The 17,367-nt window shown below is 54.4% G+C and overlaps 1 protein-coding gene and 1 non-coding gene across 4 annotated transcripts; both read right to left on the bottom strand.

Annotated features, from left to right (window-relative positions):
- Window positions 1-358: 358 nt before the first annotated feature.
- On the bottom strand, window positions 359-17,263 carry SIRT2 (sirtuin 2). Of its 3 annotated transcripts, XM_006215050.4 has the most exons (16): window positions 17,097-17,259; window positions 16,236-16,282; window positions 13,295-13,346; window positions 12,923-13,036; window positions 10,520-10,561; window positions 10,257-10,363; window positions 10,082-10,138; window positions 9,456-9,524; window positions 4,915-5,044; window positions 2,907-2,966; window positions 2,503-2,558; window positions 2,284-2,360; window positions 2,142-2,193; window positions 1,431-1,501; window positions 1,219-1,285; window positions 359-1,098 (listed from the first exon to the last, which is right to left on the bottom strand). In XM_006215050.4, exons 1-16 carry the CDS (start codon window positions 17,221-17,223, stop codon window positions 943-945), a joined length of 1,284 nt encoding a protein of 427 aa, XP_006215112.2. In that variant the 5' UTR covers window positions 17,224-17,259; the 3' UTR covers window positions 359-942. The 3 variants fall into 3 exon arrangements, with proteins under 3 accessions (XP_006215112.2, XP_072823225.1, XP_072823226.1); XM_072967124.1 differs by lacking the exon at window positions 12,923-13,036 and having other exon boundaries at window positions 17,097-17,261; XM_072967125.1 differs by lacking the exons at window positions 12,923-13,036; window positions 16,236-16,282 and having other exon boundaries at window positions 17,097-17,263.
- Window positions 4,429-4,501, bottom strand: TRNAA-GGC (transfer RNA alanine (anticodon GGC)). The gene has a single exon. It is a non-coding gene; the product is annotated as a tRNA-Ala (tRNA).
- Window positions 17,264-17,367: the final 104 nt, after the last annotated feature.

Here is a 17,367-nt window from a genome sequence, read left to right as displayed (position 1 = left end):
AGGCCTGGAGTAGCAGGAAGTGAAAGTGTTCCTCGCAGAGAGAGGAAGCTGAGCTGGTGGCGGTGGGGGGAAGAGGCGGGGCTGGGGTGTATCTGAAGTCAACCCTCCTTCTTCTTTCCGGGGGCTTAGGCCTTAGGTGACCCGGCTTTGGAAGAAGGGAACCTGGCAGTCTGGGAGTCCAGGGGTAAGAGCTGGGAGATGCCCACGGCCCCAGGAATCCTCCCTTGGCACCCTTTACTCTGTTTCTCTTAAGAGCCTGTCAATGTTCTGGTTTCCTTAGTAGCCCAAGATCTAACGCCCTTCCTCGAACCATTTCCCTGTGCACCCGCAGAAAATAACAGTGAGGCCAGACAGCTGATTGTTAGTTGTTTTTGTTTTTAATTTGTCTCTAATAAGCAACACCATCTGCCCACCCCCGCATGGGAAGTGGGTCCTGAGTGAGGAGACCCAGCACCCACTTTGGGAGCTGGAGGCAGAGTCTTGGGAGGCCTCGAGGCTCAGATTCCCCACCACTGGGTGGGAGTTCTGTTTGGAGGGCACACACCACCACCCAGGGTAGGTTAGATTTCATCTACTTGCCCTGGGTCCCTGGGAGCAGTAGAGAGTGTGGGGGGGTCCTGGGGCCCTTGTCCTGGGACAGTTAGACGTTTGAAGGCACCCCTGGCCTCTGAGCAGTTAGAGATTAGGGGCGGCTGATCCTAAGCCCTGGGGGTGGTTAGAGGCTGTGGGCTGTTAGAGGCAGGCTGCCCAAGCCTCAGCCCCTAAAATGTTAGAGATTTGCTGGGGTCAGGGGTGCTGGGACCCCAGTTTTGGGAGAGAGTAGTTAAGAGATTGAGGAAATGTTCTGAGCTCCCCAGAAAAGAGCTGTAAGTTAGAGGGGGCCAGGGCTGGTTGGGGCTCAGCTGTTCTAAAGCTGGGCATCCTGCCTGGGAGACACAGCTGTCACTGAGGTTTCTCTCCCTCCGTGGTCCTGGCCTCATCCTTGGCGGGAGGCGGAGACTTCTTGGGGGAAGCTGAGGTGGTGGGGTTGGGGGTCCCCGACCCCGACTGGGCATCTATGCTGGCATGCTCCTTCCGTACAAGGTCCTCCAGCTCCTTCTGCAGGGGGCAAAGTTCACAGACGTCAGAGGTCACCATGTGTCAGAGGGCCATAGGACCTGTGGGGCGGGGGTTCAGGGACTGGGCTTGGGGTGGGCTGGGGTGGCTCGGGCGCCTCACTTTCCATCCGAGGAGGTCGGCAAGGGCCAGGCAGCCCTGATCGCAGTCACCCAGCCAGGCCACGTCCCTGCGGGTGGGGGAGAGTCAGAGCTCCCAGACTTGTCCCAGAACCCCACTGGCTCTGCCCTGTCCCCGTGCCTTCATGCCCTCCCTCCCTCCCACCTTGGCCCTGCCCCTTGCAGGCTCCACCCCCCACCACAGCCGGGCCTCACCTGTAGGCCTTCTTGGAGTCGAAGTCCATGCCTCCTCCGAGGCCCATCATCATCCCCAGGAAGGGGTCAGTCTGCGGGGGAGGGGTGGGGGAGGGGTGTGGGGAGCTAAGAGCAGAGACCCTGGAGCCAGGTGGCCTGGGTTTGTATCCCAGCTCTGTGACTTTGTTCAAGTGGCCTGACCTCTCTGAGCCTCAGTCTCCTTCTCTGTGGAGTGGGGGTAATCAGCTAAGCCACTCCGAGGGCTGTACTGTCGGTGGGTTAATAATACAGTGAAAATGCTTAGAACAACAGTGTCTGACACAGGGTAGTTCTTGCCTGTTAGAGGAAACATCCATCCGCAGGAGGGAGCCCCTCCCTGGGAGTGAGGCCACCTCAGGAAAAGGGAGCCAAGAGAGAGAGCAGGTGACTCCCCAGGGCACTGCTGCGGGCCTCTTCAGTCCTGGGAAGCCCAACACTCCTGTTTTGGCTTATGCCGCTTTGAGCTGGGGTCCTGTCGCTCCCTCAAAACAGTGAATGACCCAGGGGCCTGTGGCATCCTAGAGTCGGGGCAGCCTGGAATCTGACCCCTGTGGATTCCAGAATCCCTAGGTCTGAGCTGAGGGGTCCAAAGTACTGGGATTCCCCAGCCACCTGTGTCCTGGTTTGCGAGGAAGCCGGGAGAGGCCGCACGGGGCCCGAGTGAGGGCAAAGGGTACAGGTGAAAGGACTCACCTGGCCAGTCTTCTCCTTGTTGATAAGCAGGCGTGGGGTGGAGAGGGGTGCCCTGGGGGATGGTGAGCTGAGTGGTGAGGGCCTGTCCTGGCTCCCCACCCTCATCCCCAGCAGCTCCCCACAGCCCTGACCCCCGACCTACTTGCCGATGAGGGAGGCAAAGGGCTGCACCTGCAGGGAGGTGCCCATGATGATGAGGAGGTCGACCTTCAGGAAGTCCTGCAAAGAGGGAGTGACCAGTGAGGGCTCAGGGGCCGCACAGCCTGGCTGGGCTGCTGTCCCCTGTCCCCCACCGCAAGCCCACCCTCAGCTAGTTGAGGAAGCGACCTTCCCCAGGGCGGGACCGGGTGGGGACACTTACTGACTGCATGCAGGAGAAGAAACGCGCTGGGAGGTTCTCGCCGAAGAACACGATGTCTGAGGTGGAGACAGACGGATAGACAGACACAGAGACAGAAAGAGGGGGTGAAAAACAGCGAGACAGAGGCAGGGAGGGAGAGAGAGAACAGGTAGGGGCAGAAGGCAGACCTGAGGGCTGGGGTGGGAGGGCTGGGGTGGGAGGGCGGGGCAGTGGGGAAAGGCTTGGAGCTTTGGAACCCACTCTCCCTGGGGCAGCTTCCGGGCACTGGTGGTGGGGAGAGAGGGTGGCGGGATGGGGGTGGATGGGGAGCACAGCCTTCTCAGGAAGGGGCGAGTGGGGGCGGAGGTCCCAGCCCTGATCTACGATTCTAAGATCTACGGTTGGTCCCTGGCCCCAAGGCTCACCAGGCTTCACCACGCTCTGACATTTCTCACACTTGGGGGTCACCTCCGAGAAGATCTTCTCTGGGCGTGGGGAAGGAGGGAGAGAAGGAGGTGAGGGGCTTTGTGCCCGGACTGTAGTTGAACTGCCCCCCACCCCCAGCCCCTTCCTTCACTGTCAACACAAACATGTCTCAGTCACAGAGGGAGGCGGGGAGCCCACTGGGCTGCTGGCCCTGCTCAGGAAGGACCTCCTTTCTTAGAGAGCTGCCCCTCCCCCCTGACCCCCAGGATTCCTGGGGTGGCTCCCAGCACCAGGCTATAGCTGTTAAATGAAACCACAAATAGGTAAAAACTTGCCCCCAATAGGGGCAACTGGGTTCCCCCAAACACCCTCCAACCTGTGGAATCTGGACTCGAGAGTGAAGCTCTCTTCCAGTGGGTTTTTGAGGGCAGCCCTACTTCACCGTGGCTCAGAGAGGCCTGGTAGGTCCCAGGCCTGGTGGTGGAGAAAGAAGGAAGAATTATGCAGATGATCCTGAGATGGGGACAAAGCCTTAGGCCCAGCTGCTTCCCACCCTTGGGCTCTGTGGCAGATCCCCCACCCCCGCCACGTACACACGTGCTTATGATAATCCTCGTCCTCACTGCTTATTGATTAAGGAAGCCTGAAAGCATTCTGTCACTTGCAACCCACAGAATCCTAGCTGGCTCATTCAACTATTCACTCATTCCTTCAACGAATATTTACAGAGCACTGTTTTAAGGTCTGTAGTTTACTTTAGACTATTTCTGCATTGACAGCATGATATTTTGTGGGTGAGACTTATGCTGGTAAAACAGAATGAGGTAATGTCAATTGTACATGGCCCCCAGCTGCCTGCCATTGGGCTATTCAGCCATCCTCGCCCCAGGGGCGCTCAGCTGGGATTTTCTCAGAAGGGCCACACCCCAGAGGCCCTGCTCTAAGTGCTGCAGCTGTCCTTATCTCACACGGACACCAGAGGCTTTGTGAAACCAGCATAAAGAATGTCAGAAATGGGCTTCCACGAGTGAAATAAGTGGCTTCTTAATCAGCACAAAAGATGTCAGAAACAGGCTCTCCCTGGCGTTCAAGAAATGTAGATTGGCTGCAATTTTTTTCTCTCTCTCTCTTTTTCATTTTTGGACACTTTGCCTTCACATGAACAGAGATGCTGACCTCAGCCAGCCCTGGAGGCTGCACCCTTAGGGACAGCCCCAGCCTTCATTCCTAGCTGGGGCAGTGTTCAGCTTCATACTCCAGGGACTGCTCGCCTGAATCTGGCTGGGGGGCCAGTTGAATCCTGTGCCTCGAGCACAGGGCTGTCCAATTTGGTACTTAGAGCCACATGTGGCTTTTAAATTTTAATTAATAAACATGAAGGAAAATTAACAATTCAATTCCTCAGTCACATTAGCCACATTTTAAGCGCTCAATGGCCCCGTGTAACAAGTGACTGCATTTTGCTCTTTTTTTCTTTTCTGGGGGGTGGGGGAGGTGATTAGGTTTATTTATTTATTTTAGTGGAGGTACTGGGGATCGAACCCCAGACCTCCTGCATGCCAGGCAAGTGCTCTACCACTGAGCTACACCCTCCCCCACAAGTGGCGGCCATTTTGGACAGTGCAGACACGGAACACTTTCCTCACCTCAGAAAGTTCTATCAGACACTCTGTTCTTCTTAGAATGTAGTCGCATTGCCTTTGATGAGCCCCTCATGTCAGACAGGGTCAGAGCACTCAAGGGACAAAGAGCAAGGGTTTCATAACCACACAGTTTCGTGGCTGCATAACCATGCGGGCCTGTGGGCTAATGCACATCTCTGTGTCTAGCGTTTGCATCTGTTATAACCGGGCTGTGAGGCGGGGTTGGGGGAAATGAACCCCCACCACCACCTCAAATCTTTGCCATTATCTATTAAAAAGAGCCACAGAGCTGTGCAGGACAGGACTGGTGTCTGTGCCTGGAGACCGGGAGGCCCGCTGTCGTGGATGACCTCCAGCCCCTCACCTTTCATCCAGCTTAGCATGTACTCCTGCCGGCAGACGGGGCTGATGCAGTGCGACGTGTAGAAGGTGCCGTGGGCCTCCACCAGGTCCTCGGGCTCCAGTCCCGCCACTCGCTCCAGTGTGTCTATGTTCTGCAGGGAGAGATGGAGGGAAGAGGGTCAGGAGTGAGCCACGCCCCTCAGGGGCAGAAAGCAGAGCCTGGAGCCAAGAGAAGCAAGTGAGAAGGGGCAAGAAAGGAGGGAGGGAAGGCAAAGGGAGGGTGTGTCTAAAACTCTTCTGTCCATTCTGATGGTGCCACTGAAAAGCTAAAAGTCATGGATGCTTAAAGGCAGGGGCCCAAACTCAGATGTCTATGGGCCCAGACCAACCGCCACCAACCAGCCCTGGCATTTTTCTGTAAATCTGGGTCGCTTTGCTGAAAATTTGTTTTGTTAGAACCAACCACTCTCGTGGCACCTGCCAGAAATGTGTTGAAATAAATGGACACATCTCCAATGTCTCCACTGCCAACGCAGATACAGCATCCTTCTGCAGGCTCCAACCTGCACAGCTGTACGTGGCAGCCCCAGCCAGGTATTAACATAAAATAAATGAACCAGGAGGGTTTCTTTGGTTGTAATCACACTGTTTTCCCATTTAACAGTCAGGGATCTTGCTCTGATCTGTGGCATAGACAGTATGCTAACTTGTATTCTTTTAAGACGGAGAGACTTTCCTTATTAAATAGGAGAGAATATTCTTCTCTTCAACAAAGACATTTGTGCTTTCTCAATCCTATCGTTTGCCCATGGGAAATGCTGCTGAGATCAGTGATGGAGGACACAGACATTCCAGGGGTGGCCGGTCACGTGCAGCCCACAGCTGACCAGACAAGGTTTCCCGGAGACACCATCAACAAAAGAAAGGGACCCCTTTCAAGGGTAGACAGCCCCGACTGCCCTCTCTGCTCCCTGCCAGCAATCAGTTTATCCCCAGAACATGCGGACAAGAGTCACTTTTCCCAGACTCCCTGCAGCTCCCCGTGCCCACTAGAAACGCCAGTTTTGCCTTTGTAATTTGACTCAGTCTACCGACTCCCTCACACATGGGTAAGCAGTGTGTGTGCTGATAACTAAATGGCGCATCAAAGGTCTACCTAAATGCCTCCGTGTTACCCTTTGAAGCCACTTTTGATGGAGAAACCACAAAGATAAACATGGCTGACCTGTAAATACTGATATGAAGTAATCTCTTCAAGATATCAGAAGGCCAGAGCATGAAGAGGCAGTGTATCCAGGATGTGGCAAAAGAAGTATGTGAATTTGTGTACCTGCTTGCTTAAGTACAGAGTATCTTCAAAGGAGGCCTAAGAAGCAGGCAACAGCAGTAGCCCCCGGGGAGGAAAGCTGGGACTGGGGAACGTGGCCCAAGAAACTCTCCACGAAGGATAAGCAGCGATGAACTCAGGGCGATGCACAGCGACTGATGGCTGACCCTGGCATCGGGCAGGAAATAGGACCCCGAGGAGGTGGTCACTACGTAAGGTGGGCAGCAGCCACTCAGCCTCGGCCAACCACTCTCCTCTGGGAAAGCCACCCAGGGTGCAGCCAGCTTTTCCCAACTTTTAAGAGGAGCCTGAAGTCTGTGGATTTTCAGTGCAACCTATTGATTTTTAAACCTTGGTTCACTTATGTTTTCAAAACATTGCGTCTCAGATGGACATGATTTTAAGAAGTGTGAGGTGGCTACGGGGATGTGGATACAGGCTGAAGTGAAAGATAGCCAAGTCCAAACCCCGTGGGTAATGTCAATGCCATAGATATCGATTGAAAAGAACTGTAAACCGTTTTGCTGCGGAGCTCACAGTGACTTGAATGAAGGAGACAACTGTTCTCCGGTTTGAATGGATACTTGTGTCTTGAGATAAAAATAGCATCTGCAAAGCTTCAAAAGTGCTGCATCGTCACAATTCAGAAACAAGTGAAGACAGTGTGTTCCAGAAAACTGGGTCAGTGACTTAAAGTAGTTGAGGTTGAAGAAGAGGGTGACAAGTTTAGGGGAAAAAAAAATAAATAGTTTCATGAAACGTGAGGGTGGAAAAATTTTTTCCACCTCTGTCTATTTCATTTAATATGCCATCTTGACTACGTATGGGTAGTTAAATCCATGCAGTAAGTATTGCAAGGAGTGTGGAAATGCTGCAGCATTTTATACAGACCCCAGAGCAGATTCGTGTTGGCGTTTGTTTAAAAATAGCATGCAGCTGGTAGGCTTTCGTGGTTAGGGGTGGGGGTTTCGTCCCCAGCAGAGCTGGGAAGCAGCATTCTGAGCAGCCCTGATGGGCCACTGCGTCCTGGGCCTGGGTTTCTCATGCCGAGACCCCCGTGATCTCATCTCATCTTGTCTGGAGAGTGTAAACATCGTTTACATGCTGTTCTCCAGCTCAGTCCAGACTCCAGGGTCCAGCTGTCTGCCCACATCTCCACGTGGTTGTCCACAGGGCATCTCACCCTCAACGGGCCTTAAACTGAACTCTTCCTCTGCCCCCCACACTGACACGTCCCACCATCTCAGTAAAAAGCAGCAAGTGCTCAGGCTGAGAGCTGTCCGGTCGTCCTTTTCCTTTACGCCTCTCTCTCACGAATCATTGGCAAGTCCTGTTAACTCCATCTTCACAATGGGATCATAACCTGCCCACGTCTCCCCATCGACAGCTCCCTCCTTGGTCTGACCTCCATCCTTTCCTGCTTAGACCATCACAGCAACCTCTTCCCAGGTCTCTGTACCAACCTTCCCAGCCCGCCCCCACAGTCTGGCCCCCACGCTCAGCCAGAGGGACCTTGTGAACACTTGGGTCAGATCATGTCCCTGCCCTGCTCAGAGCCTTGCAGTGCTCCATCTCACTCAGGGTAAAGGACAGAGCACTCTCTGTGTCCCCCAAGGCCCCATACAGTCCACCCTTGTATTCCCTGATCTGTCACCTCCCTGACCTTGTCTCCTCCATCTTCTCCTACCACTGTCCTCCTCGCTCACTCAGATCCAACTTCTTGATCACGCCAAATATAGTCTAACCCCAGGACCTTTGCCTGGATGCACTTCCCAACCACCCCAGATAATCCCATGGCTCCCTCCTTCCCCTCCTACAGGTCTTTGTTTAAATGTTCCCCGTCTAAAAGAATCTGGAAAAAAATTATGTATATTTATGTATGACTGAATCACTTTCTCGTACACCTGAAACTAACACTGTAAATCAACTACGCTTCAATAAAAAATATGAATAAAAAAAAAGTCCCCCTTCTCAGTGAGGCCTTCCCTGACACCTTGTTTACAACAACACAGCACTCCTTGCACCCACACACAGAGACACACCCACATACACACAGCTTCTGATTCCCCTTTCCTGCTTAATCATGCTCCCTAGGCCTCTCACCACCTGACAGACTGGAGATGCCACTCATCCAGCTTGTCCCCCGTCTCTCCCCACACTAGAGCGTCAGCTCCAGGAGGGCAGGGATGTCTGCTCCATTCGCTGCCTGCAGGGCCTGGCACAGGGTTGGCACTCAGTAAACACTGTCACAGAAACTGACAAACAGGTTTGCCAGCAGGGCCGTAGTGAGGATTTTATGACCGCACACGCAGAAGGCGCTTGGCTTCAGGTGAGCCATTTGCATCAAGCCTGAGCCACGTCCTGTGGCTCTCTGACTCTCTGGGAAGAAAGGCCAGGTTTATCCTGAGCTGGGGCTCCTCCTGGAAGGAGGAGGCCATCCCTTCCCTGGCTGCCACCACCCACCTTAGGTGAGAGCGCGGGTCCCCATTTAAGAACCTAAAAAGAATTCATCCTCCCCCTGGTGGCAGTGTCTGGGGCTGCAGGCTCCCAACTGCCAGGTGCACAAGCTATTCCAACATCGCTTTATTTCACTTTATTTCATGTGTTCTCTATTTTATAATTTTGGGAATTAGAGCATGAATGATATCACCGCCATGCTACAGCATGTAATTTCAATACATGTTCCTAAAAGAAAGGTAGAAGGGCAAACGTTTTTGACTAATTCAGAAACCCACAATGGGAGCCGTCCTTGCCTGAGAACCCTGGGGTGAGGCCCCTGGTTGAGCACTTGACATGGATGAGCCCCCTGGTACATCTGAGGCCTTTGTGCAAATGATAAAAAGGTATCCCTTCCTTAAGACTTTATAACCACCAGCTGGAAAATTGCCAGGGTGCCCTGATTGCGTTAGGCCAAGTCACTTTGGTGTCATCTGCTGGAAAACCCTAACAAATATGAAATCTGCAAAATCGTGTCTTCTCAGAGAAGGGGTCCTCTCTCAGCCCACGTGGTATGGCCCTGAGGGGAGTTCACAGCCACAGACCCGAGGGGGCGAGGCTGTTCTGGCCTCTGCTTTATAGAAAGGGGAAACTGAGGCTGAGAGAGGGAAAGTGACTCACTGCCAGTCATGTGACAGAGAAGCAGTCTCATTCTCTGGTGCCCTGAACTCTTAGGCACCAGGGTGCCGGCCACATCCAGCTCGCCCTCTTCCTCCCCGGATGCCCATGGCCCTGCCTACCTGCGTGTAGCAGCGCAGAAGCAGCCCTTTCTCCTTCAGCAGGCGGATGAAGTAGTGACAGATGGTTGGCTGGAGGGGAGCAATCACAGCAAGGCTGAGGACAGCGGAGGACACCACGCGCGCCACGTGCCAGAACCGTTCAAGGCACTGTGCCTGTTTTCCCTCACGGAATCATCCCCGTGGACCTCGTGGGCGCAGACCATCGTTATCCTCATTTCACAGATGAGGGAACTGAGGCACAGGGAGGTCAACTGTCTTGCCAGTCACACAGCTGGTAAGATGTGGAGTTGGGATGAGCACAAGAGCAGCCAGGCTCGAGTCTGGGCTCTTACCCGGGTGGTTAACTCATTTAAGCCTCACGACAACCCTTTTCATGCACTATTACCAGCTTCATTTTACAGATGGAAAAACTGAGGCTTGAGGACACAAGAGCAGGAAATGAAGGACCAGGACTTGGACATAGGCAGACTGGGCCCGGAGCCCATGTACTTAATGGTTATATGATATTTCTCTGAAGGGCCGCAGAAGGGGCCTTCCCATGCCTGCTGTCTCCCAACCTCCCTCCTTCCTGTCCCTCCCTCCTCCTCCTCTGCCCCTGCCCATCACCCCTGTGAAAAAGAGCTCACCTTGAACTGCCCTGGATAGAGTTCCTTGGCGAGGGTAAAGAATGGCTCTGGATGTTTCTGTGGGAGAGAGAGCCAGAGGGCAGGTAGGCGCCCAGATGCTCCTGGTGAGATGAGAGCTGGGGCCATGTGGCCCCATTCCCATCATTACAGACGTTCCTCCCTGCAGGACACGCACCTTGAAGTAGCTGATCTCAAAGATGGCCTCTGGGTAGGGAAGATGGTACTTCTCCAGGTTGGCGTAGAGGCCCGTGGTTGGGGAGCGGAAGTCAGGGATGCCCGCGGCTAGCGGAGGAGGGGCAGGGGGCAACTGATCAGGGATCTCGGCCCCGTCTCTACCACACCAACCCTCCCAGGTGAGGACCCACTCACAGCTCCTCCCCAGCCCCTCAAAGCAGCACCGCAGTCAGGGGGCAGCTATACGGGGAGGGGGGCACTTACATGTGGAGATTCCAGCTCCCACCAAACAGATGACCCTTCGACCTGGAGGAGAGTTTATGTATCACATGACATGGTTTGCTTAGCCCCCAGGTAACACCACCCATCCCAGCCCCTGAAGCCAGTTACTCCATGCCAGGCCCTGGGGCAAGCACTTCAGATCCATGAATAGTCCTCCCACCCATCTCAAGGCCGGTACTGTTAACACCCCATTTTACAGAAGAGGAACCTGAGGCTCAGATAGGGGGAGGAGGCCACACAGTCCACTGGTGGAAGAGCCAGTATGGGGTCAAAGAATCCAAGGGTTTGAAATTATACCAATGTGGAAAGACTCAAGAGAAGGCCGCATGGAGAGAAATTTCTCCTAGCTAGAACTGGACAAAAACGCATGAGATCTCAGTGAGCGGGCAGGGACAGGGGTTTCCCTGGAAGAGCTGCAGGTTATTGTGAAAAAAATCCCTGGCCACCTCTCATCTTGTGGACACAATCTTGGATGGCCATCTATTTCTAGCATATTCTAAACATCCTTCCCCCCATAATCAAATGCATATCAGCCACCAAAGTCTGGTAATTTTCAGGTGGAGGCCAAAGATTCACTGCTCTCAGCCTGCCCACACCTGGTGAGCAGCAGAGCGGATGAGGGCTTACGTTCCGGGCTCTCCCGCACATCTGCGTGGGGGCAGGGGATGTCTTAGTTCAGATCCCCACTCCAGGCTTCAGTTTCCTGCTTTGTAAAATGGGCATAATTACAGCACTGGCCTCGCAAGGCTATTGAGAGAATGAATTCATTCATATGAAGCTTAGGTCAGAGCCCGACACTAATTATTCTTTATGTCAATTGTACTCAACTTCTTTAGACCCACGATTCATATACCTAGATGATCTTTGTTGCCCCATTGTCACCAGCTTTCAGAAAAGAAGAAGGAAAGATGAGATAGGAGGTGGACTCATTTTACAAGCACATGGGGCTGTGCAGAAATAGCCCAATTGCCTCTTCAGGGGCTGGATGGCTGGCCGCCCTGCCACATGGTACCCTGGCAACTGTCCGTCCACTGATGGACAGACACAAGTGTGAGTCCTCATGAACTGGGCGCCTCTGGGGTGTTCTGTGCAAAGGCAGACAGCAAGGGTGACAAGGGCTGTGGCCTGCCACTGCCTCAGCCCTTGGCTTCATCTTAGGATGACACTTCACAGGGGCCATGTGGAAGGGAGTGTGTGCTCTGGATTCAGGCAGCCTGGGGTTGAGCCGTGACTCTGTCTCTCGCCAGCTGTGTGACCCCGCATCAAGTCACAGCCTCTCTGTGCCTCAGTTTCCTTCTCTGTCCAGATGACTCCTGTGATGACCTCACGAGTATCATATGAAGATCAAATGAGAGGACGCCTGTCAAGTGCTTCACCTAGTGCCTGGCAGATAGTGAGAGCTCGATGAACTGTTATCACTTACTACGATCCCCTCCTAGGCACTCTCATGAGCCAATTATCCTAAAACCCAGGGCAGGAGGACGGAAGGAACGAAAGCTTTGTAGCCGCTGTGTTCTCTTTGGGGCCCACTCAGGCCAGAAGATGGCTGCAGACAGCCGCCAGCCTGTCCCGGGAGAGGGGGGCTTGGGGCGGCGGGCCTGGCTGCCAGAGGAGGGAGACGGCAGCAGCTGGAGGCCAGGGAAACCGGAGAAGACGTCCTCAACAAAAGGCTGTTCAGGACCCTCAAAGGGTCGATTGTTCTAGTTGAGGACTGCCGAGGGCTCCGTTTCTCAGACTCTGGTGACCTCAACTCCCAGCAAGAAATATAAATTACATAGTGACCCAGTAAAGGGGCACCTGCCCACCAACCCCGAGACAAGCCTCTTTTAAGAATCTTCACGGAGAACACTTACATAGCTCTTGCTATGCTCCAGGCCCCGTTCCAGGCATTTACATCTATTCATTTATTGACCCCCTCATAACCCGATGAGGTAGTTACTATTAGTAGCATCTTAATTCTTCACACAGGCTTGCTCAGTCAGAGATGTGGTGATTGGTTCAAGGGCAGGAATGTGACCCAACCTGGCCAATCGGAGCCAACCTCGGCTCTTTGGCTGGAACCACTGGGAGAAAGATGTTCTCTTCAGTGGGAGCTGCTAGGCTGGTGGAACTTGCTTTTAGCTGCCAGATGCCACCTTCACCCCAACACAGAGAAGAGCAGCACTGGAGAGGGTTAAGATTTTTGACAACAACACAGAAGCCCTTGAATCTGGCCCTGCTTAAACCGGGGGTTTTAGTTACAGAGTCAACATACTCCTTTTGGGGCACAAGCCAGCTGGAGTTGGGTTTCTTGTCACTTGCAGATGAAAGCTGTGACTGGTTGGGGCTGAGGAGTCACTGGGGACCAGGCTGGGGCAGGGGGCCACATGCAGGTAGGGGACTTACAGCGCTCGCTCTGCATGTAGCGGGCCACCCCTTCCAGGGTTAGTTCATCCAGCAGACGCTCCTTCTGGGTGCCTAGGCCCAGTGTCTGGGAGAAGAAATTCCGCAGGAAGTCCACTGGCCAAAAAACAAGAGACAGCAGCTGGGCGGGCATTTGGTTGGGGTGCACAGAGGCCCCGAGTATCCCTGCCCCAGCTCCGGGATCCCCCACCTGCTCATGACTCAAGGCTCATTGCCTGGCCTGGTCAGGGGCCTCCAGGTGCTGGCACTGCATCCATTACTACATACTTTGAAGATCACCCCAGGTGGAGGTGAGCAACCAGATCCCGGCCCTAAACTGGCCCCCAGAACTGTGTGCCCAAGGAAGATACTCACTCTCTGCTTCCTCGCCACCGGCCGCTCCTCCCTCAGTGTCTGAATCCGAGTCCTGGAAGGGGTGGGGGTGGGGTGACCAGGCCCCAGCAGCGGGGTTAGGGACGGAAAGAAGTCGGAGGAAGGGTGACACTTGGGTTTAGGGAGAAGGCTGGGAGGTGGGCCCCAGGAAGGGAGGGGTGGTAGGGGACAGCGGGCACTGGGGGCCAGGATGTGGGCTCTGGGACAGGCTACCTGTGGTAGAAACCCAGCCCTGCTACTTGCGAGGAGCACTGTCTCCTGGGAGTGACTTGGCATTCTTTATCACCCCACCTCTGAGGGCTACTGTGCCATGAAGTGACTTCACCTCTGTGAGGTGCTCAGAACAGCCCAGGGGGCTGGCTATGGCTATCGTCACCCCCTTGTGTCCACGTCCTCTTGTCCCCTGTAGTGTGGGCCTGCCACCCAAGCAGCCCTCCTCATCTAAGTCACTACCGTGAATAATGCTGGTAGAAACCCTTGGTCCTCACCCTCCTGCCTCAGTCTCCCAACTCCACCTTTCCAACCCCTCCATCTCCTTTATTGACTCCTCCCCTCAGCCAGATTGCAGGTCTGGGACTCTGTCCTGGGCCCTCCCAACCTTCTCCATCCACCTTCCCTGGGTTGGCTGCCTCATCCACGCAGAGGTCTCGGCCTAGTCACTGATGATGCCACCCCTCTGTCCCCAGATCCAGGGTTTCTGCAGCCTCCTGGATGCCTCCCCCTAAATGACTTCCAGCCCCTCACTCCCAAACAGTGTCCTAAACTGGCCTTAGCATCTCCCCCAGACATGCTCCTTCTTCCCAGCCCCATCTCAATGTGGCTTCCGCCTCCTTCCCCTGCTCTCCTGCCCTGATGTAGTCCCTCTCCAGGGCTCCACCTGGTCCAGGTGCTCCCCCCAGGGGCCCTGTCCTGGCCTCCTCCCTAGGCTCAGTCTCCACCTCTGATCTACTCTACTGCCCTCTGCACAATGGCCTGTCCGGGTTGGCCCGCTTCCCTGCCTTCAAAAGTCTTTGGCTTCTCCGGTCTAATCTGATCCCAAACATCCAGAGTCCACCTTGGTGGCAGCTCCAAAAAGGCGGGGATTTTTCCTAGTCCCCTTTGGATCCCCAGCACCAAGACTAGGGTCTGGCACTGGGTAGGGGTTCCAGAACCATGCAGAATGGAACAAATGAACATCTACTGTGTCCTGGACCAGGCCTGGGCCCTGCAATGGCCCTCAGAAAAACACAGTCCTCACCAACTCACTCTCCTGCTTCAAACCCCTCCAACACCCCTTTCCGCCATCACTCACTACTCTGGTTCCAAACGTCTCTGAATAGGAACCTCCCTTACAAACATATGTAAAGCCTTTTGTTACTTTAAGATTGTATGAGCTGAACAAAAAGCTTGACCATTAGACAGTGTATAACTTGCGGGCACTTGCCTCATAATTCCCTTGCCCCCCAACCCCCCACTTCAAGAGAACCACTATTAACAGTACAACAGTAATTACTCCAGACCTCTTCTGTTTCACCAGAAATGGGTCATACCACAGTCTGATGCTGCACTTTGCATTTTGCACAGAACAATATCCAACAGACCCACCTCGTTCTTCTAAACAGCTACATAGTGTTGCATTGTAAGGAGGCACCAGAGTTCATTTAACCTGTCAACTGTCAGTAACTGTCAGCCGTTTGGGCAGTTTCCAGTTTTGCCCTATCACAGACAATGCTGTAGTTTACATCCCTGAATCTCTCTCTTTGGGACTGAGGATCCCTTTTTCCCATGAGACCTTTTTCTCTGACAGTGGTCGTGCTTTGGGAGCCAGGCGAAGGAGAAGCCCGGCCTGACGGGAAGCTCTTCCACCCTCTGTGTGGCTCTGCCGAGCATCTACAGGATGCTGGTATCACAGCCCCTGCCTTGCCCTCCATCTGAACCGCGATCCTGTGTCCGTGGGTGCGCTGGCACGCTTTCAGGTTGCGGACAGTGAGGCTCTGTAGAAGGATTTGAGGGCCCTGCCCAGCACGTGGGAACAACTAGGCCTGAGGGGGAGCTGGAGGTGCCGGTCAGGCCTCTGCGAGACTGAAATGAAGTGTCCGCAAGGCAATGTGCTGGGTGCAGGGTGGGTTGCAAACCCACCCCTGCTCTTCTAGCCAAGGGAGAGAGGGCAAGTCACTTAACTCTGCTTCAAATTTCACATCTCTAAAACGGCCAAAATAGGCCTCACTCCTAACAGGGATACCAGGAAGATGAAATGAAATGAAATGACGCTTGTGGAGCATTAACCAGGGTACCCAGCTGCAGTTAAGTGCTCAAAAAATGCTAATCATGAATATAATTAGCTGACCACTACTGAACCCGGCACACTCTTTCATGCCCCCCAGGGTTTGCACAAGCTGTACTTTCTGCGTGGGACACCATTTCTCACCTTGCCGAAGAAAATTCTAAGTTTTCCTACACTTACTACCATGGGTCTGTATCTCAACCTGACTCCTAGATCAGCCTGTGGAGTCCTCCAGGGAGGGGCCTGGCTGAAATCTCTGTGACCCTACAAAGTTTACTCTGGGCTCCCAAAGTGCCCTGAGCTATTTTTCATTATCACCCTGTAGGGTCACTTCTCCATGAGATCTGTGAGTTCAGGGACCAAATCTCTCCCATGCCTAGCTCAAATGAGGTTCAGAAGGGATAGAGGGAGGGCAAGGAGAGAGGAAAGTTTGGGAGGGTTGGCCTGGGGTTGAGGCTGCACACCCTTCCCTGGCAGTACCCAGAATCCACCATTCCCAGGGAGGCTGAACCCAGAGGTGGGGTGAGGGACTAGGGCAGTGAGCTGAGGACCCTGGGGGAATCTGTCTCCCCTCTGCCACCTCCCCCCTGTGTGGGCTGTGGGGTGTGGGGTGTGAGAAGTCCATTTCTCTCCTTCCCTCCGCCCTCTCCCCCATCTCACCTGAGCCTCCTGCACCTTCCCTGCCTGGGTCTCCACAGGGTCAGAGGCTGGGGGAGGAGGGGGAGCAGACGTCGTTAAGGTTACGGTGAAGGGAGTGGTTAAGAGGGAATGAAGGGCTTCAAAGCAGCAGGGCAGAGGCGGGCAAAAGACCCACCAAGTTAGTTATACTGGAGTGGGGGTAAAAATCAAGTAGAGGGAGGGAAGGGATGGGGGAAAAGCAGATCTTAGAATGGCGAGTGCCGAGAGTAGAGTGAGTTAGTGAGGGACAAGAGGCTGGGCCAGGAAAAGTTAGGAGAGGGAGGAGAAAGTAAAGCATACAGGGCATAAGAGACTTAGGAGGAGTCAGGAAGGACATGGTAGTGTGTGAGTGTGTGCTGGGAGGATTAGGTTTACAAGCAGAGCGAAGTGCAGAAAAGGAGAAGATAAGAGATACTCCGCCTGGAGGCGGGTTTGGGAGAAGAGGTGGTGCGGGGGATGGTAGGTTTAGGAGAGGAAGAAAGAGATAGGGGACACGAAGGGTCCCCTAGCATCCTACAGTTGCCACTAACCACCAGGTACCCTTAGCAACTGGGACTGCGGCATCCTAAGTCCCTAGCAACGAGGGTCTTTAGCAACTAAGGTGCGAGAAACACGCGATCATTAGAAACTTGTGGGACGTGGCAAACGGACCCTTAAAACCTCGCGACCCAGAAACCCACCAATCTAGCAATCTGGATCACTTGGCGACAGCCCCCCGAATCCCATTCCCCCCAAATACCCCCTATCTCCTACCCCACCACGCCCGCCCTCGGGCCCCGGGGCCTGCAGCCCTCAGTCAGGCCCCAGCGCGGCCCGACCCTCCCATTGGGGCCCCTGACTCACGATCCGGCTCGGCCATGGGCGCGGGGCGGGGGCCCTCGGGACTGTCACCGACTGCTCTGTCCCGTGACGGCACCGGAAACAGGAGGGGGCCGAGATAGGGCAGAGAACTACAACTTCCAGCAGCCATCGCGGCTGCATACAAGATTTCCCACGGCGACTAGAGCGCGCCCCTCTGAGGTAAGGAAGACACGCAAAGGCCGTACTACGATTCCCAGAGTGCCCCGCGCCCACAGCCATGTTGGTAAAGGGCGCCCGGAAAATGTGGGAAAGG

The sequence above is a fragment of the Vicugna pacos genome, chromosome 9, assembly GCF_048564905.1.
Source record: "Vicugna pacos chromosome 9, VicPac4, whole genome shotgun sequence".
NCBI classification, from domain to species: Eukaryota; Metazoa; Chordata; class Mammalia; order Artiodactyla; family Camelidae; genus Vicugna; species Vicugna pacos.
Note: the sequence above shows the minus strand (reverse complement) of the source record. Positions and strands in the feature narration are given on the sequence as shown.

Coding starts and splice junctions, on each gene's coding strand:
- SIRT2 (XM_006215050.4), bottom strand. CDS start 17,223: ATGGCTGCTGGAAGTTGTAGTTCTCTGCCCTATCTCGGCCCCCTCCTG. Junction 9,525..10,081: donor TCTATCCAGGGCAGTTCAAG/GTGAGCTCTTTT, acceptor GCTCCCCTCCAG/CCAACCATCTGTCACTACTT. Junction 1,502..2,141: donor ACAAGGAGAAGACTGGCCAG/GTGAGTCCTTTC, acceptor CCTCCCCCGCAG/ACTGACCCCTTCCTGGGGAT.